Source organism: Aquarana catesbeiana, linkage group LG01, assembly GCF_042186555.1.
Source record: "Aquarana catesbeiana isolate 2022-GZ linkage group LG01, ASM4218655v1, whole genome shotgun sequence".
Lineage (NCBI taxonomy): Eukaryota > Metazoa > Chordata > Amphibia > Anura > Ranidae > Aquarana > Aquarana catesbeiana.
The window spans coordinates 25,599,171-25,620,527 of NC_133324.1; the positions used below are offsets into that span (position 1 = coordinate 25,599,171).

At 43.9% G+C, this 21,357-nt stretch overlaps 1 protein-coding gene across 1 annotated transcript in view; it reads right to left on the reverse strand.

Annotated features, from left to right (window-relative positions):
• Positions 1 to 4,093: 4,093 nt before the first annotated feature.
• LOC141133902 (vomeronasal type-2 receptor 26-like) overlaps positions 4,094 to 21,357 on the reverse strand; it is a 91,146-nt gene continuing 73,882 nt past the window's right edge. The window contains exon 6 of the mRNA XM_073623545.1: positions 4,094 to 4,986. Coding sequence (XP_073479646.1) covers positions 4,094 to 4,986 — 893 coding nt within the window. The remainder of the gene's footprint in view (positions 4,987 to 21,357) is intronic.

The window sequence follows — 21,357 nt, forward strand, 5'->3', positions numbered from 1 at the left end:
ATCTGATGTACTGGGGATAGGAACTCTGGGCTGCAGATAGGTACTTGGGTACTCATTGATGCAGATAGGTACTCGGGTACTCTTTGATGCAGATAGGAACTTGTGTACTCTTTGATGCAGATAGGTACTCGGGTACTCTGGGCTGTAGATGGGTACTCTGGGCTGAAGATATGTACTAGGGTACTCTGGGCTACTGTTTATCTATTAATAGAGGTCTTGTCCCTTACTTACATGACATGTACAGCAGGGCAGTCTAGTAGCTCAAGCGCATACTTGTCACCTCCAGCCAATGGTACATTCCTGACACCCAGTCATCCAAACATATGATCACTTGAAAGCATTTTAGTTGCACTCTTGCCTTCCCTGCTATGGTTTGCTTTACCAGAGCAATGAAAAAAGTAAAAATAATGTAAATAATATAAAAAAGGAAAATTATAAAAAAATATTAAACAAAAAATATAAATAATATTAAAACGGTGGGTGGAAAAATGACTGGGTCTGGACCAGCATTTGTTTCTCACTTCTATCAAAGGTGAAGTTTCTGTCTGTGTGCTTAGTGATGTGTTAGTTCCTGGTGTGTACATAGACTCGGTTCCTCAGTCCTTTTAAGGGCTCCCACCCTCTCCAATGTACAAATAGCACAGAATGTCCACTATTCAGTTCATCCATGGAAATCTAGTTTTCTCTGGCCTTCAGAAATGGTCTTTGTAACAATTAGAGACCCCCTCTCTCTACTCTCATCTACGTGATATTCCTTGTAGATATCACCTCTGTGAGGCAACGTATGAATATTTTTTTTTTCCAGGATTGCTTTCCATTCTTTTGGCTCTTGTTTCAGGAGGGGGGGGGGGGGGATTTTGGTGTTTGTATTTCTTTTCAGGTATATTGATTATTATTTGGTGTTGATAGGACCTCTCTTTTACGCTGAACTGTTTTTTTGAAGCAGGGCTTCTCTATAGAAAAGTGTGCTTTTGTTTCATGTGTGACTGACTATATGTGTCTATGTGGATCTGAGTTACCCAGCTGATTTTTTATATACAAGTACTCTATGACCAACTTATTCATTGAAGAGGTCAGACTTATAAGGTGAGTGGGTGACGGATTGAGGGGTCAAGAAGAGATTGTTTGAAGAACACAAAGGAGCAATCTTCTTCCGTGTCACTGAGGAGGGGATTTATTGCACTTAGTATTGGAGGGGGACTTGATCTTCACACGTTGTACATGATTTAAGGGAATTTGATTGTTTTGCACATTCTTTGGCACTTTTATTGTGGGATGAGTTTTTGTATGTGAAATCATTGGAGATCTATGTATTCATCCCACACTGTTTGGCACTTTATTATTCACACATTTAATATGTTTTGTGTAAGCATGATTACTGTATTTATTGGCGTATAACACTCACTTTTTCACCATGAAAATTGGGTGCAAATAGCGTGTGTGTTATATGCCAATACTTCAGTTTTAGCTGCCTCGGAGGGGACAGGGAGGGGGAGGGGGGGCAGGACGAGCACCGTCAGATTACATAAAGTGAGAATCTCCTGTTTACTTGGCGGCCTCTGTAATAGGAACTCCCGTCTCCTGGGCCTCCATTGGACCACTGTTCTGTCTATCATAGGAGATTCTCACTGTATGTAATCTGTATGTAATCTGTTGGCGCTCGTCCCGCCCCCCTCCCTGTCCCCTCTGGGCTGCAGATGGGCAATGATCAGGCTGCACTGATGGAAATGGTGAGGCTGTTGCATTGATGGCAATGGTGAGGCTGCATTGATGGCACTTGTGAGGCTGCAGATGGGCATTGATCAGGCTGCATTGATGGCAATGGTGAAGCTGCAGATGGGCACTGATCCTTATTTTGCTTCAAAGTTCCTTATTTAAAATTTAAGTTTTTTTCCTGAAACTTCCCTCTTAAAATGAATGTGCGTGTTATACGCCTGTGCGTGTTATATGCCGATAAATACGGTATATTTATATAGTAGGTGAGGTGAGGTTGAAAAAAGACACAAGTCCATCAAGTCCAACCTATGTGTGTGATTATGTGTCAGTATTACATTACATATCCCTGTATGTTGCGGTCATTCAGGTGATTAACTAATAGTTTCTTGAAGCTATCAATGCCCCCCGCTGAGACCACTGCCTGTGGAAGGGAATTCCACATCCTTGCCCCTCTTACAGTAAAGAACCCTCTACGTAGTTTAAGGTTAAACCTCTTTTCTTCTAATTGTAATGAGTGGCCACGAGTCTTATTAAACTCTCTTCTGCGAAAAAGTTTTATCCCTATTGTGGGGTCACCAGTACAGTATTTATTTAAGGAATATTGATTAGTAATATATCATATGTTGGGGGTTTATTTATATATTTTTTATTTGTATGCAGTGTTGTTCTTAGGGTGTATGATTAGAACACTTATAGGAAGGGATCAGGAGGATTGTTACTTCTTAATCTTTTTAACTTTTTCTTTGACACGTCTGACTAGAAGATCTTGGATATGGCAGAAATACCCAATTATTTTATTTATTTTTTTTATTTATTTATTTCAGGTACTTATATAGCGCCGTCAATTTACGCAGCGCTTTACATATACATTGTACATTCACATCAGTCCCTACCCTCAAGGAGCTTATAATCTAAGGTCCCTAACTCACTTTCATACATACTAGGGACAATTTAGACAGGATCTAATTAACCTACCAGCATGTCTTTGGAGTGTGGGAGGAAACCGGAGTACCTGGAGGAAACCCACGCAGGCACAGGGAGAACATGCAAACTCCAAGCAGGTAGTGTCGTAGTTGGGATCAATTATGGGATCATTATGAGTAAGAACATTAATTGAAAACTCATTAATCTAACATAATTATAAGGTTTACTGCCTTCTTAAGAATAAAACCTATGATTGATCAATGAGCACCTGGAACCTGTTTTTAGCTTTGGAACAATTCATATCAGGATCTGGCAAGGTGTGGGGTAGGAGTCTTGTCTCTGCAGCATTGTATGGGGAAGATGAATACTGCCTTGTGGCAGCAGTTTACAAAGAAATATATACAGGGTGAAGGATTTTTTTTTTTATTAGGTTCTTTAAAGAAAATCTCCATTAAAATGAAGTCAACTTATCATGTAAAATATGCCCCTATCAACTGTAACTAATATTAAAAATGATTTTTGAATATAAAAAAGCAAAATTAATGCATTAATATCGCTGGCTACATCTACATACATTATAATTAAAGTGACCCTGACACTAAAAATACATTACAATCAGCTTATAAAAGAACATGTTTAATATTTATCTTCCGGGAAGGTTCTCCCTCTCTTGAAGAGTGATGGGTGTCTCTGGTATCTGACAATTTAGGATGATTTGGATATTTTGTCCTCCTCTGGTCACAGTGGTTCTTCCTCACTAAGTGACTACATTGTTCTGTAATAATGGAACGGGTGATTGGAGGAACCACTGCACCCATCAGGGGACAAGGTTTCCAACAAACCCAAAGTGTCTGATACCAGCGGTGTCCAGTACAGAAATTAAACTCACCATCCATCAGAGAGGTAATTATTAAATGTTTATTTTTAAAGCGGAGCTCCACCCAAAAGGGAAAGCTCCACTTGTTTGCTTCCTCCCCCTTTCCACTGCCACATTTGCCATCTTTTGGGGAGAGCAGATACCTGTTTTTGAGAGATAAACGCTTCCACTTCCTGGGGACTTGGCCACGGCAAGTCCCCCTGAAGTTCGGCCCCCCTCCTCCTTCCCCCCGCTGTCGGGCCATTTACAAAGAGCAGCACACTTTATGCAAGTGCAGTAAAGAGTCAGCTGTGAAGCCGCAAGTATCCCTTACAAGGAATGGCGATGGCAGCACCCAAGAGCCAATTGAAAAATCATCTGGGGTGAGGACACTGCTGGATTCCAGGACAGGTAAGCGTCCTAATATTAAAAGTCAACAGATATAGTATTTGTAGCTGCTGACTTTTATTTTTTTCTGAAGGAGCCTGGAGCTCTGCTTTAACAGTGTTCATTCTCAATACACCAGTATAATACTAAAATTAACAATAATAGAGATAATGCTATAACTACTGGTAACCCAGTGTTGCTCCATACATATTAGCGGATAAATGTCTTTGTATTCAGGTCAGGTCTGAACAGAATTATGTAACATTTTGGGAAAAATATACAGCCAAGAAGTCCAGAACTTGATGCCATTATAGCAAAAACCTCCACGGCCACCATGTATTTCCCTCTGGTGCTCAGATAGGCCGGGATCATGGCAATCCAGACACTGCAGAACACCAGCATGCTGAAGGTGATGTACTTGGCCTCATTAAAACTGTCCGGTAATGTTCTGGCTAAAAAAGCAATAATGAAACTCACAGCTGCCAGAAGCCCCATATATCCCAGGACAGAGTAGAAGCCGATAACTGAACCCTCATTACACTGAATGATGATCTTCCCCTGATAAGAGTGAGTGTCCCGATCCTGGAAGGGAGGAGAAATAGACAACCAAGTGACACAGATTTGGACTTGAACCAGTGAGAAGACACAAATGATAGAATTGGGCAGTTTGGCTCCCATCCATTTCCTCCAGGGACTCCCAGGTTTGGTGGCTTTAAAAGCAATACACACCATGATACTTTTGGCAAGTAGAGAAGAGACAGCAACTGAGAAGATGACACCAAATGAGGTTACACGCAGCATGCAGGTCACATCTACTGGATGGCCGAGGAACAAGAAGACACAGAGGAAGCTCAGCATGATGGAGACCAGGAGAAGATAGCTCAGGTTACGGTTATTAGCTTTAACAATGGGGGTGTCCTGATAATGTATAAATATCCTCAATATTAAACCAGTCAGAAGAAAAGAGAGGATGGAGGCAGCTGAAAATACTGCAACAATGGGATCATCAGTGTAGGAGAGAAATTCCACCACTCTTGGAACACACCGATCCTGCTTCTTATTTGGCCATTCATCTTCAGGACATTTCATGCAGTTTTCACTGTCTGCAGGAAGAAAAATACAAACACAATGAGCATCTGGGTCAGAGCTTCTGAGGATATGAATTGTCTTGCGTTGTCTCACAGCTTGATGGGATTTCCATCAATGCATTGGGGGAGACCTAAGCCTAGTACACACAGTGGGTTGAATGAAAAAAAAAACTGGAGAGCTACAAAGGAGCCACTGTATTAACAATGTGATGTTAGTACAGTAATCTCTTCTGCTGAGCTTTTGTGTTCTGACAGGGGGATGGCCAGCCCCGCCAGAACACTCTGGTGAGCGCATTTAGCCCTTAGCTTGGTGCCCTGATCGGGAGCCGATCGGCAGACCTTTTTCAGTCATGCCTGCTTCTGTCGGACCGGCTGTCTTACAGGGGCCAAATGCCTGACATTCAGCCCGTGTTTACTGGGCTTAAAGGAAAATATAATAAATTATATTAATCTATGACACAGTTGTACCCTTATATGTAGAGACTGTCTATTGGCAAGTGCGGAAAAAAAAATAAAAAAAAATTTGGTGTCATGAAGACACAATAAAGAGTAAAAAGAAAAAAGGAAAGCACAAGAAATGTGATAATGGGAAATTTCAGTTTTAAATTGCCTGAAAATCCTCACAATGCTTTGTTACCTTTTAGTCCGTTAAATATACCACTGAAAACATTTTGTTATATCTGCTCAATAAGTGCAAAAAAAAAAAACCTGTTGATCCTGTGCTATCTCAGAACAGTCTAATTAGCCCTCCTAGTTCTTATCTTGAGTCTATAGAGTGATTAGTCTCTATGTTGTGAAGAATAGGATAGGGGGATGGTTTGAGTAGTTTAGCAAAAGGGAACTAGACAGAGCTGACATCACAAAGGGTTGTGAGATGTCAGCCCACAACAGAAATTAAAGTGATTCTAAGGGCAAAATTCTCATTGGCTCACATAGCAGCAGGAGCCATTGCCTATTGGAGGCACTATTGGAGGCACTCGGCAGGGAGGAGGATCTAGGACCACCAGCGGGGGACTAAAAGAAGAAGAGGAGCAGAGCTGCTCTGTGCAAAACCATTACACAGAGCAGGTAAGTTAACAAAACTTCAGATTTTTACATTTCTATTTTCTGAATGTTCTAATTTCTGAATTTACGAATTTTTGTATATTCAAATTTACGAATATTCAGAAAATTTTTTCGTTAGTTTAAAAATTTCCCGAATCAACCAATTTGTCTAAATTTGTTAAAAAACGAATTTGGAACTAAACGAATTGCACATTTCTAGTCATTGCCAGTGGTCCTTTTTGGGCAGTGATGTCACCGCTATCCCCTTTGCTTACATGGCTGGGGACAATGTGACAGTAACATCAATAGTTGCTAGGGATTATGTGGGTGCCAGCACTCCCCACTTCCTTAGGAACCATTGACAATGGAAACTGTCATAAACAGAAGCAGTAAAAATGCTCCCACTGAACAGGGGGCTGAATGGCAAAATCTACTGCTGTATTTACTCTTTATAACACTCATAATGCTTGATGTGATTGTAGCAGCATTACTACACTGACAGAAACAATTGAGTACTGTCAGTGATACTTTCTCTATTTGCACTAACATACAATTTTTCAGGACACGCTTTTGGTGTCTCCTTCTTCAAGGTTCCAGCAGTACCGATTCACAAACATTTTAGCAGAATGTTAACCACTTCAGCCCTGGGGTATGTCTCCTTCTTCAAGGTTTCAGCAGTACTGATTCACAAACATTTTAGCAGAATGTTAACCACTTCAGCCCTGGACCATTTGGCTGGCCAAAGACCAGAGCACTTTTTGCGATTCGGTACTGCGTCGCTTTAACTGACAATTGCGCGGTCGTGCGACGTGGCTCCCAAACAAAATTGACGTCCTTTTTTCCCCACAAATAGAGCTTTCTTTTGGTGGTATTTGATCACCTCTGCAGTTTTTATTTTTTGCACTATAAACAAAAAAAGTGTGACAATTTTGAAAAAAAAGCAATTTTTTTTACTTTTTGCTATAATAAATAGCCCCCAAAAAAATAAAAATGTTTTTTTTTTCCTCAGTTTATTAGTTTATTTTTGATAAAAAAATCGCAATAAGCATTTATTGATTGGTTTGTGCAAAAGTTATAGCGTCTACAAAATAGGGGATAGTTTTATGGCAATTTTATTAATAATTTTTTTTTTTACTAGTAATGGCGGCGATCAGTGATTTTTATCAGTGTAAATGTGACTGGCAGTGAAGGGGTTAACCAGGAGAGGGCACTGTAGGGGTTAAGAGTGTCCTAGGGATGTGTTCTAACTGTGGGGGGGAGGGGCTACATCTGATATGACACTGATCACCGCTCCCGTTCACAGGGAACTATGATCAGTGTCCTCTCATTAGGATGAACGGGGAAATGCTTGTTTACATCGGAATTTCCCTGTTCTCCCTCTCCAAGAGATGATTGCGGGCATCCCCGTGGACATCGAGTCCGCGGGACCCACGACCCGTGCCCACTATTACGCATCAGAAAGGCACCGTATAGGTATATATTATACATGCCTGTCCGTGCCATTCTGCCGACGTATAATGGCATGAGCCGCTCGGCAAGTGGTTAAAAAAAGAGACAATCTCTGTGGGACATCAATTCTCACAACCGGACCATACTATGAAGGACCTTTTGTGAATCAGTACTGCTCAGACCTTGAAGAAGAAGAAGGGGGGCGGGAGGATAACCAAAGTCATTGTAGCAGTGCCGCATCCTTATATACAAGATATAGATAAAGAGACCTTGAAGAAGGGGACATACCCCGAAGGCGTGTCCTGAGAAAATGTATGTACAGTAAGTGCAAATAAAAAAGTATCATGGACAGTACTCTGAACTTTGTTTCTGAACATGCATAATGATTTTGGAATGTGTAGTTATGTATTCAATTGACAATGCCAAGCTTTTTTGGATTAAATGGGGAAGGGTTAAAACACCTGTAAGGCAATATTATGCAGTCTGTGACCTTTTGAGGTAGATTCCCTGGAGACACCACAGGAAGAGGTCATTTCCCAAAAGAGAGGGAATTGTTGTCCCTATTGAAAGTTTTCTCCTTATCTATCAGTCTCATGACAACTCTTATGCCCTGTACACACGACCGGTTTTGCCGTCGGAATAAAGTCTGAAGGTTTTTTCGACGGAGTTCCAACGGAATTCTGCTCAAGCTGTCTTGCATACACACGGACACACCAAAGTCCGACCGTCCAGAACAAGGTGACGTACAACTTGTACAAGAGGACTAGAAAAAGGAAGTTCAATAGCCAGTAGCCAATAGCTTCCGTCTCGTACTTGCTTCAGAGCATGCGTCGTTTTTGGTACGTCGGAACAGCATACAGACGAACGGGTTTCCCGATATTAATTAGTTCCGTCAGAAAACTTTAGAACATGTTCTCTATCTAAGTCCATTTGAATTTTCTATGGAAAAAGTCCGATGGGGCATACACATGGTCGGAATATACGATGAAAAGATCCCATCTGACTTTTTCTGACTGACATTCCGCTCGTGTGTACACGGCATAAGATTAGGATTTCCCATCACTTCCAGTCATTATAACAAATGCAGAGGTGACTCTCCCCAATGGTGACACAAATAGAAAAAAGACTTGGGTCTAATCCTTCTCCACTTTATCCAAAACAAAAAATGTTTTTTCTTTATATATTCATAAAATATATTTATTTTTAAAATAAAGGTTTTATTAATACATAGTAAAAAAATATATATATATATAATTTTATAATATACACCTATCAGCTTTAACTTTATGACCACTGGCAGTTAAAGTGAGTAATATTAATTATCTCATTACAGTGGCATCTGGTGGGGTATATTGGGCATGTTGTCCCCGAAATTAATGTGTAATCAGAAACAATTAGCATTGCGATTTGTTGTGTATGGGGCTGCATAGCTGCAGACCAGCCAGGGTGCCAATGACCCTTTTTCTACAGCCAAACAATGGCCATATGAGCATCAAAAATGGACCACAGAGCAATGGAAGAAGGTGGCCTGGTCTAATGAATCATATTTTCTTTATATGGATGGCCGGTTGCATGTGCGTTGTTTAACTGGAGAAGAAATTACACTATTATTCAGTATGGGAAAAGGCAAGCCAGTGGAGGCAGTGTGATGCTTTAGGCAATGTTCTTCTGGGAGTCATCAGGTCCTGCCATTCATGTGGATGCTACTTGACGTGTACCACCTACAATACCTAAACATGGTTTCTGACCAAGTACATCCTTTCATGGAAACTGTGTTCTCTGATGACAGTGGCCTCTTTCAGCGGGATAACACACCCTGCCATACTGCAAAAATGGCTCAAGAATGGTTTGAGGAACACAATGAGTTTCAGGTGTTGACTTTGCCTCACATTCTCCACATCTCAATCCGATGGAGTGTCTGTGGGATGTGTTGAAAAAACAAGTTCGATTCATGGAGGGCCCACCTCCCAAATTACAGGACTTAAAGTGATTGTAAAGTCTCTGTTTTTTCTATAAAGATAACAAAATGTTATACTTACCTGCTCTGTGCAGAGGTTTTGCACAGAGCAGCCTTTATCCTCCTCTTCTCGGGTCCCTCTTCAGAGTTCCTGGCCCCCCCATCCTGTCGAGTGCCCCCACAGCAAGCAGCTCTCTATGGGGGTGGCCTCAGCTCCGTGTGTCCATTCAGACATGGAGCCCTAGTTCGGTCCTGCCCCCTCTCTCACCTGATTGGCTAACTGACTTTGATTGACAGCAGCAAGAGCCAATGGCGCTACTGCTGTGTCTCAGCGAATCAGGGGGAGGAGTCCCAGATGGCTGAGGCATTCATGGACATTTATGGATTGAGATGGGGTTCAGGTAAGTATTAGGGGGGCTGCACACAAAAGGTTTTTTTATCCTAATGCATAGAATGCACTAGCATAAAAAACCTTCTGCCTTTACAACCAATTTTAAAGGATCTGCTATTTATGGCTTGGTACCAGATACCACAGCATAGCTTCAGAGGTCTAGTGGAGTCCATGCCTAAATGGGTCAGGGCTGTTTTGAAGGCAAAAGGGGTACTTAGTAAGTACTTTATAGCTACCTATCTGATATTGAGTAAGTACTACTTACTCAATATCAGATAGGTAGCTATAAAGTTATTGTTAATCGGGGTATATTGTCAGGAACGGTGTCATCTCCGGTTTCTCCTGCTGGTGGCACTATTACATTCAACACCAAAAGGGTGTAATTCCAGTGGCCACCAGCGGGGGTCTCCCTGCCTGGAGTGCAGACTTGTCATCAAGCACACCTGTCATGGTTTTGCTGGACTATATAAACCCACCCTGAACTAACCTCAGTGCTTCAGTATTCCTCTGCTAAGCCCTTGTCCCTGCCAGTACCTGCTCTTGTTCCAGCCTGTTCCTGTTTGTTCCTGAACCCCGTTTGTGTATCCTGACCTTGAACCCTGTTTCCTGTTCCCTGCTCCTTGGTCTGCTTCATTATTCCTGGTTTCTGTTCCCTTGTCGCTTTGGCCCATGCCTTATATTTTATTTCATGTTGGTTTCCTTGCTTGTGTATTATATTAGTTAGTTAGATAGATAGTTAGGTGGGTTTGGGGGTTTGCTGTGTTTTCACCATTTTCTTGTTTTTGGTTTGCTGTCTTGTTTTCACGTGTATCTTTATCATTAATAATAAACATACTTTCTTTATTTACTCGTTTGTCCCTGATTCCTTGGTGTAGCCCAGCGATCTGATCACCTGCATTGGATGTTGTGTATAACATCCCCTGACAGAATACTGAAGCCATACAATCAGATCGGTTGCACCTGGGAATTGGGACCTGAGTCCCAGCTATTGTTGAAAGATGGATTTTGAAAGTATTTTGTATTTATCGCTCCTGGCAACTGATGACAGAGACTTTTGTTATCAGACATTGACTGAATACACTAGGGAACAGTTGTTAGAATGCATCCGCCTAGCTCATGTTTTTATTGAGCAAGGCAGTTTTTTGTTTGAAGATGTGCAACCATTAATTCAGATCTGTGCTGAGTTGGCCCTGTCTGATGTCGCTGAGGGAGGTGATGACTATACACCCCCTTTTAGTGCAGCTCAGGTAGAATCTTTAGTTTGGCTGTTGGAGGATGACTCAGCATTCTTTTTTGAACAATATTCAGCTTGTCCTCGGCAGGTGCTTGCAAAATGCATTGAATCAGTGCAGTCTCTGGTCAGACAAACCAAGTGCAAACCTGATTCAGTGCAATCATTAATACAGGCCTGGTCAAGTCTGTCGCATTCAGCTTCTGTTAGCTCCGAATATACCTCTCTACCAATGAAATACCAGTACCCTGTTTCCTCCTGCTGCACCTACCCTGCCTTTAACTCCCCTGCTGCTTCTCAACTGCCTCCATCAGCTCCACTAAATCTCCCTTCAAAACCTACTCCCTCTGTTTTGCCATCCTTTCACTCTTCGCTTCTACCAGCTGCATTCACTACCTACAGCCCTGTACCCACTTATAGATCCCCAGTGGCTAAAACCAAAAAGAAGCGGAAGTTTTTTCCAACCCATACCATCATGCCAGTATCCAATCCTGCCTCCCCACCAGCTGATCTGTTCCAGCCTGATGTGTTCCTGTATGCCGCCCAGTCTGAAGTTCCAGTACCAGCTACCCGGATTGAAGTTCCAGTACCTGCTATCCAGTCCGCTGTACCTACTGTTCAGCCTATTGTGCCAGTACCTGCTGTTCTGCCTGATGTGCCAGCACCTGTGCCCACTGTCCAGTCTGAAGTTCCAGTACCGGCTGCCCGGTTTGAAGTTCCAGTACCTGCTATTCAGTCCGATGTACCTGCTGTTCAGCCTGTTGTGCCAGTACCTGCTGTTCTGCCTGATGTGCCAGCACCTGTGCCCACTGTCCAGTCTGAAGTTCCAATACTGGCTGCCCGGTTTGAAGTTCCAGTACCTGCTATTCAGTCCACTGCACCTGCTGTTCTGCCTGATGTGCCAGCACCTGTGCCCACTGTCCAGTCTGAAGTTCCAGTACCTGCTATCCAGTCCGATGTACCTGCTGTTCAGCCTGTTGTGCCAGTACCTGCTGTTCTGCCTGATGTGCCAGCACCTGTGCCCACTGTCCAGTCTGAAGTTCCAGTACCAGCTGTCCGGTTTGAAGTTCCAGTACCTGCTATGCAGTCCGATGTACCTGCTGTTCAGCCTGTTGTGCCAGTACCTGCTGTTCTGCCTGATGTGCCAGCACCTGTGCCCACTGTCCAGTCTGAAGTTCCAGTACCGGCTGCCCGGTTTGAAGTTCCAGTACCTGCTATTCAGTCCACTGCACCTGCTGTTCTGCCTGATGTGCCAGCACCTGTGCCCACTGTCCAGTCTGAAGTTCCAGTACCTGCTATCCAGTCCGATGTACCTGCCGTTCAGCCTGTTGTGCCAGTACCTGCTGTTCTGCCTGATGTGCCAGCACCTGTGCCCACTGTCCAGTCTGAAGTTCCAGTACCAGCTGCCCAGTTTGAAGTTCCAGTACCTGCTATCCAGTCCGATGTACCTGCTGTTCAGCCTGTTGTGCCAGTACCTGCTGTTCTGCCTGATGTGCCAGCACCTGTGCCCACTGTCCAGTCTGAAGTTCCAGTACCAGCTGCCCGGTTTGAAGTTCCAGTACCTGCTATCCAGTCCGATGTACCTGCTGTTCAGCCTGTTGTGCCAGTACCTGCTGTTCTGCCTGATGTGCCAGCACCTGTGCCCACTGTCCAGTCTGAAGTTCCAGTACCGGCTGCCCGGTTTGAAGTTCCAGTACCTGCTATTCAGTCCATTGCACCTGCTGTTCTGCCTGATGTGCCAGCACCTGTGCCCACTGTCCAGTCTGAAGTTCCAGTACCTGCTATCCAGTCCGATGTACCTGCCGTTCAGCCTGTTGTGCCAGTACCTGCTGTTCTGCCTGATGTGCCAGCACCTGTGCCCACTGTCCAGTCTGAAGTTCCAGTACCAGCTGCCCGGTTTGAAGTTCCAGTACCTGCTATCCAGTCCGCTGTACCTGCTGTTCAGCCTGTTGTGCCAGTACCTGCTGTTCTGCCTGATGTGCCAGCACCTGTGCCCACTGTCCAGTCTGAAGTTCCAGTACCGGCTGCCCGGTTTGAAGTTCCAGTACCTGCTATTCAGTCCACTGCACCTGCTGTTCTGCCTGATGTGCCAGCACCTGTGCCCACTGTCCAGTCTGAAGTTCCAGTACCTGCTATCCAGTCCGATGTACCTGCCGTTCAGCCTGTTGTGCCAGTACCTGCTGTTCTGCCTGATGTGCCAGCACCTGTGCCCACTGTCCAGTCTGAAGTTCCAGCACCGGCTGCCCGGTTTGAAGTTCCAGTACCTGCTATTCAGTCCACTGCACCTGCTGTTCAGCCTGATGTGCCAGCACCTGTGCCCACTGTCCAGTCTGAAGTTCCAGTACCTGCTATCCAGTCCGATGTACCTGCTGTTCAGCCTGTTGTGCCAGTACCTGCTGTTCTGCCTGATGTGCCAGCACCTGTGCCCACTGTCCAGTCTGAAGTTCCAGTACCAGCTGCCCGGTTTGAAGTTCCAGTACCTGCTATCCAGTCCGATGTACCTGCTGTTCAGCCTGTTGTGCCAGTACCTGCTGTTCTGCCTGATGTGCCAGCACCTGTGCCCACTGTCCAGTCTGAAGTTCCAGTACCGGCTGCCCGGTTTGAAGTTCTAGTACCTGCTATTCAGTCCACTGCACCTGCTGTTCTGCCTGATGTGCCAGCACCTGTGCCCACTGTCCAGTCTGAAGTTCCAGTACCTGCTATCCAGTCCGATGTACCTGCCGTTCAGCCTGTTGTGCCAGTACCTGCTGTTCTGCCTGATGTGCCAGCACCTGTGCCCACTGTCCAGTCTGAAGTTCCAGTACCAGCTGCCCGGTTTGAAGTTCCAGTACCTGCTATCCAGTCCACTGCACCTGCTGTTCTGCCTGATGTGCCAGCACCTGTGCCCACTGTCCAGTCTGAAGTTCCAGTACCGGCTGCCCGGTTTGAAGTTCCAGTACCTGCTATTCAGTCCACTGCACCTGCTGTTCTGCCTGATGTGCCAGCACCTGTGCCCACTGTCCAGTCTGAAGTTCCAGTACCAGCTGCCCGGTTTGAAGTTCCAGTACCTGCTATCCAGTCCGATGTACCTGCTGTTCAGCCTGTTGTGCCAGTACCTGCTGTTCTGCCTGATGTGCCAGCACCTGTGCCCACTGTCCAGTCTGAAGTTCCAGTACCGGCTGCCCGGTTTGAAGTTCCAGTACCTGCTATTCAGTCCACTGCACCTGCTGTTCTGCCTGATGTGCCAGCACCTGTGCCCACTGTCCAGTCTGAAGTTCCAGTACCGGCTGCCCGGTTTGAAGTTCCAGTACCTGCTATTCAGTCCACTGCACCTGCTGTTCTGCCTGATGTGCCAGCACCTGTGCCCACTGTCCAGTCTGAAGTTCCAGTACCTGCTATCCAGTCCGATGTACCTGCTGTTCAGCCTGTTGTGCCAGTACCCGCTGTTCTGCCTGATGTGCCAGCCCTCCAGCCTGATGTCTCGGTGCCAGTGTTCCAGCCGGAAGTACCAGTGCCTGCTCTCCAGCTTGATGAGCCAGCTGCCCAGCTCGATGTGCTTTTGCCTGCTGCCCAGCTCGATGTGCTTTTGCCTGCTGCCCAGCTCGATGTGCTTTTGCCTGCTGCCCAGTTCAATGCGGATGTGCCACTGCCCAGCGTGATATACCTCTGCTTTCTGCTCAGCCTGATGACATGGTGCCTGCTAAAACTGTTCCTGACTGATGGCCATCTTGCCGCTGGGTCAATCCTGTCTGTCGCCTGGCTTGAATGTAATGCTCCTGTGTGGTCTGCCTCCGATGGTTTCTTTCCCGTTACCCTGCTAATTTTCATCTCCAGATCCAAACTTCCTGACCCGGGTGGTGGGGTACGTGTCCTATTTTCAGACTCTGATGGCACGTCCCCCAGTGAACTAAAAGACTCTGACCTTGGAAGTGCGAAGAAGTCCGCAGACTCTGTAGGGAAACATTTTAAGGTGTTTCTGCACCCACTCGGACTGTCGTACCCAGGGCTGAATGGAGTGTCCGGAGGCCACTCCTTTAGGAGGGGGAACTGTCAGGAACGGTGTCATCTCCGGTTTCTCCTGCTGGTGGCACTATTACATTCAACACCAAAAGGGTGTAATTCCAGTGGCCACCAGCGGGGGTCTCCCTGCCTGGAGTGCAGACTTGTCATCAAGCACACCTGTCATGGTTTTGCTGGACTATATAAACCCACCCTGAACTAACCTCAGTGCTTCAGTATTCCTCTGCTAAGCCCTTGTCCCTGCCAGTACCTGCTCTTGTTCCAGCCTGTTCCTGTTTGTTCCTGAACCCCGTTTGTGTATCCTGACCTTGAACCCTGTTTCCTGTTCCCTGCTCCTTGGTCTGCTTCATTATTCCTGGTTTCTGTTCCCTTGTCGCTTTGGCCCATGCCTTATATTTTATTTCATGTTGGTTTCCTTGCTTGTGTATTATATTAGTTAGTTAGATAGATAGTTAGGTGGGTTTGGGGGTTTGCTGTGTTTTCACCATTTTCTTGTTTTTGGTTTGCTGTCTTGTTTTCACGTGTATCTTTATCATTAATAATAAACATACTTTCTTTATTTACTCGTTTGTCCCTGATTCCTTGGTGTAGCCCAGCGATCTGATCACCTGCATTGGATGTTGTGTATAACATCCCCTGACATATATAAAAACACATCTGCTTATAAAACATAGAAACCTAAAAAATAAATAAGATGAATCCCAAATTACTATACTGTCCTTTTCATTAAAATAAACCCTTAATTATAAAACATAAGATGAAACTAAGGAAAATAGTGGACGGGACTTTAAATGAGGCATATCAAGGAGTCGATGGTGATTGTTGGAAGATAGATTAAATTTATTTTAAAGACAACATAAAATCAATAATCCATAGTGTCAAAAATATAAATATGCAATAATATAGACTGAATATTTGTAATCACACAGGATTTACATAGTTGTATTCATATAAAAATATTTAATATAATTGAACGTTGGACATGATATGGTTGATACAAAAGATCAGATAATATACATAATTAGTACAGTCAATACAGAAGTCAGTACATAAGAGAATTGGGAATATAACAAATTTATTGGAGCATCCATTAGTTGGTAACTCGATGCGTTTCTTGGCTTTCTCGGTAATTTCCACCTATGTGGTTGGTCGGGGCTGGCTGTACTGGTCTCATTCCCAGGGTTGCGATGCGCTCAGTTCACTACCCCCCCCCATCCTCGTCATATGATGGGGCGGGTGGTGACCTCAACGCATCAGTGTCATGGTTTCACATCCCGCACGAGGCGCCAATCGACGCTGTGCTGCGGGAATGTGCACTCTTCCCATTCTGCGCCACAGCGATGGGCGATGGGCGGGCACCCATTGCCTTTGGTGTCCCCCCACACACTGCCTTGATGCCCATACATGATGCTGGCATGAACACACCCCTAACCCGGGGTATTTAGTAGAGGCCGTTCACTGGCTCACTCCATGCACTACCTCAGCGGCGTGGTGACCTCCATGCGTCACAGCTTTCCCAGACAGGTACTCACTTTGTTATTATGTTAATTTTTACTCACTAGCTTGTCAGTTTGTTTTCCTACTTTTTGGCTTGTTTTATTAGCACACCTTGATACACACACAGCCTATTTGATCTTAGTTGTGCCCTATTTATATTCCACACTTAGCTGGTCCACCTCTCCTATTGGGCTTATATGCATTCACACATACACACACCAATATTTTGGTGTATATGTATGGACATTTACCCTCACCATTCATACACACTCACTCACACCTGTCCCCCCCCTTCTTTTTCCAGAACTGGGTGTGCCTTGCAGCATGCTTGCCTGCTCCCATGTAGTGGTGTGTTGGTGTGTTTCAGTGTCTTTGGCTGCCATTTTTTTCCTCGGGTTTGAAGTTTTCTTCTTGGGGGATATTCACTGCTTCAACCCCGGGTGAGACTATATGACCCAGTCTACCGACCTAACCCTTCCTGAGAGTGGTGACCGCTCCGTGGTTTTCTCTGAGTAATATGGAGACAGGTGTTTCTTGTTTACCTATTTCCCACCTATATAGAGGGCCATATTTCCTAATAGATATTTTATTGCTATTTTTTAGCTTTCTATGCATCTGACTCCTGATGATTGGTTGAAAGCCAAGAAACGCGTTGAGTTTCCAACTAATGGATGCTCCAATAAATTTGTTATATTCCCAATTCTCTCAAGTACTGACTTCTGTATTGACTGTACTAATTATGTATATTATCTGATCTTTTGTATCAACCATATCATGTCCAACGTTCAATTATATTAAATATTTTTATATGAATACTACTATGTAAATCCTGTGTGATTACAAATATTCAGTCTATATTATTGCACATTTATATTTTGACACTACGGATTATTGATTTTATGTTGTCTTTAAAATAAATTAAATCTATCTTCCAACAATCACCATCGACTCTTTGATATGCCTCATTTAAAGTCCCGTCCACTATTTTCCTTCTTTTCATACAAAGCAGGGATGGAGGCATATCACTGTTGCATTAGGATTGGGACAGGTCACAAATCCCTTTTATTCACATAAACTGAAACGATTTAATTTTGTTCATGACATGTCAAGGATGGTTGAGATCTTCAGGATTAGGAATAAGATTTGGGCTAAAACTCATATTTAAACATAACTTATTTGCATTTTTTTGAACCACCAAACAAACATATTTGTCTAGTTCACTGACCCTCTTTCCCTACTGAGGATCCTGGGAAGTGCCATTGATCAAACATAGTCATGAATGTATATGGCCAATAACATCACCTAGGACCTCCGGCTGTCTGTTTAATTGCAGCAGTCACAGTAAGGGGATGTGTGATTTAACGTTGTTAGTGTAGTGGGGAAACCTCCTCAGGTTGTGGGTCATATTGAGATGGGGAAACATCATATGGCATTAAAAGACTCCTCTTTACTGCTGAACAATATTCTTTTTTTTTTAACATTGGTTCATGTCCCGATGACAGTTCCTAGTTCCCCGTGTCCTTTTTTGAGCATTAGATTGCTGATTAGCCCTGAAGACTAAATGTGATTCACTGCTAAATTAGGTGTTCAAAGACCTCCAGCTTAGATCACCCAACCTCCCATGAACTGAGCCTGATCCGGTTCTCTTATAACCCTCCAACATTACATAAACACATCAGAAATGTACATTACAGTGCACAAAAAGACTCTAGAAGATATCTTTGCCATCTTATTAATTGCTTCCCACCCGGCCAATGTACATAAATGGCCAGGTGGGAGCTTCACTTTCTGAGTAGACGTACCCATACATCACTCAAAACAGATGCTCCCACGAGGTCACGCAGTGGTGCGATCCTGTGATGGCTGTGATTGGCCCTACCGATCATGTCATGGCTATGGCCAATCACAGCCTTCAAAGTGTAAACAGAGACACATGTGTGTCTCAGTGTGAACTCAGTGCAGGGGTGGGAGCGGGGGATGCTGCAGCCTCTATGATAGCTCTGTGTGTAAAGGGTGATTTTACACAGAGAGCTGTCACAAATCACAAAGACTGCAGCCATCCACACAGTACATAAAGCACCACTGTCCCTTGAACATCTGTCTAAGCCCCCTATCTACCAAGAGGAAATGGTGCCCCTATAGTGCCCTATTACTCTGCTAATGGTGGTGGTTTAGAACATGGTGGCCCCGGCTCATTTGGGCAAGACCCACAGCAGTGGGGTTTTCAAAGGCCCGGTCAGGGCACCAAATGAGCCGTAGACCATAGAGAGGAAATAGAGGAGGGAGATGGGTACGAATTAAAAAGAAAAAGGCTATAATTGGGGCAGGCATTTTTAATCTAAGCACAGTAACTCTGAGTGAATCCAAGAAACTAGTGCTGGATAAGGGTCTCAAGTTTGCACCCCTACATAAGCTCAATAAATTTGAGACTTATATAGATATACACAAATTCATATGCAAACATTAAGCGTTATATGCGTTCTAATCCCATTCAAGACACTATGAAGGTGTTCACTGATTATCAACGCTCAGGGCTTGCAAACGCTTCTTTGTTTAACCTGCCTGGGGCAATAGCTCCTTCTATCAAGGTTTTTAAAGACATCTTACTTAGGGATCTTGATAAGATGCCCATTAAAAACGCAAGGACAAATCAGGACTTAAAGGCAGGTTTGGACTCTTTGTGTGACAACAAGGAACTGGTCATCAGACCTGCAGACAAGGGGGGGATCTAAATACTTAATAGGAGTAATTATATGCCAGAAATGTTTAGGATTTTGGGTGACCGTGATACGTACGCCCCACTCATTTCTGACCCTAAGATCACCTATCAGAAAAAAATTGGATGATATCATACAAAGAGGGTTTGCACAAGGAATTATTAATAAGAAAGAGAAATTGTATCTCATTCCCAAAGCACCTCGCACCCCTATCATATACTACCTACCAAAAATTCATAAACACCTTACTTCCCCCCCCGGGACCTCCAATTGTGAGTGGTATTGATTCTATCACATCCCGGGTGGGCAGGTATATAGACTTTTTTCTTCAGCCCTTGACTGCTAAGATGCCTTCCCATATCAAAGATTCAAGTCACGTGATTAATCGTTTGACCAGTCACACTCCCACTGCTAATATGTGGATGGTTACGGCTGACATAACATTACTCTATACGATAATACCTCATGACTTGGGTGTCTTTGCCGTGGAGTATTACCTTAGACGTGATTCTGGTCTTTTGGATGAACAGATTCATTTTATTATGGAACTGTTAGAATATGCGGCATCACATAACTATTTTTGGTTTGAAAAGCAATTTGATTGCCAAGATCGAGGTGTTGCCATGGGGGCTAAATATGCCCCCAGTTCAGCTAACCTTTTTATGGCTATGTAGGAGGAGGATGTCGTCTATGTTTTCAGGAGACTCCAGCTTAGGCTGTGGGTTAGGTACATCGACGATATCCTCCTCCTGTGGGATAAGACCCCAGATGAACTTGAACTCTTTATGGAACATCTCAATGATAACACCAGGGCATTCATTTAAATTTTGAGGCGAGTCAATCCAGTATTAACTTTTTGGACCTCAATATATCCATATCTCATGATCTATTTACCACTTCAACTTTTCTTAAAAGTACGGATTGAAATTCATATATACTGGTAGACAGTTGTCATCATGAGCCATGTCTCCGGTCTGTTCCAAAGAGTCAATATTTGCGCATCAAGCATAACTGCACTGATGTTGACTAATTTTTGAAACAGGCCAATGTCCTAACGAAGAGATTCGTAGAGAAGGGGTGCATCAATGACTTTCTGAAAAACACTTTGGATGAGATTAAAACCATGAACAGAGGAGATTTATTGACAGAGAGACTACCTCGTGAGATGTGGGTTTCCCTGGTCCCTTTTGTCACAACATATTCGGTGCAGCATAAAAGTATCAAAAACTTGATTAGAAGGCACTGGCATATTTTGGGCAACAACCCACTGTTGCGTTCAGTCCTACCAGATAGGCCGCAAGTTTTTCCTAGGGGTGCCTCTTCACTAAAAGGTAGGTTGGCTCCAAATGTTTTGGATCCTCCTGCCATCAAGAGAGGTTTTTTTGAAAACCTCACTGGCTTTTACCAGTGTAGACGATGTCAGGTGTTCTCCTTAAATGGATGCACACAAAGACGTACCCAAAAGTTTATTTCATTCAGTACACAGAAAGCGCATGAGATAGAACCTTTTATCACAAGCTCTACAGAGGGGGTCGTGTATCTGCTCCAGTGCCCTTGCGGCCTTCAATATGTGGGCAGAACCAAGCGACCCCTCTCCATCAGACTGAATGAACATATCACCAACATAAAAAATGCCTTCCTAAAGCATTTGGTCTCTAAACACTATCTTTTCGTATACAATAAACATCCCTCTAAGACCATTTTTATGGGGATTTATAAATACCACCCCCCACTGGAGAGGCAGCTCCTTGGTTAGGAGTATTTCCAAATTGGAAATGTCTTGGGTCCACAGAATTAAATGTTATACCCCATTCGGTTTAAATGTGGACGTAAACGCCTGACTAACTGCTATTTTTTTTTTTAATTCTTTATTTATATTTTACAAATACAAAACTTAAACCATACATTGACATACAGTTTGAAAAAGTGCTTCTCTAACATCCCTCTTAAACTAAGATCCCACCACCATCCTGCAGTTATTCTATTGTGCAAACAGAAAACCTGATTTCCTCAAATAATTCCCTATCTATAAACCCTGAATGCTTTAACCAATAATCTCCTCGACATAACTCCACATGTTTTTAAACCTCCGCCACCCTGC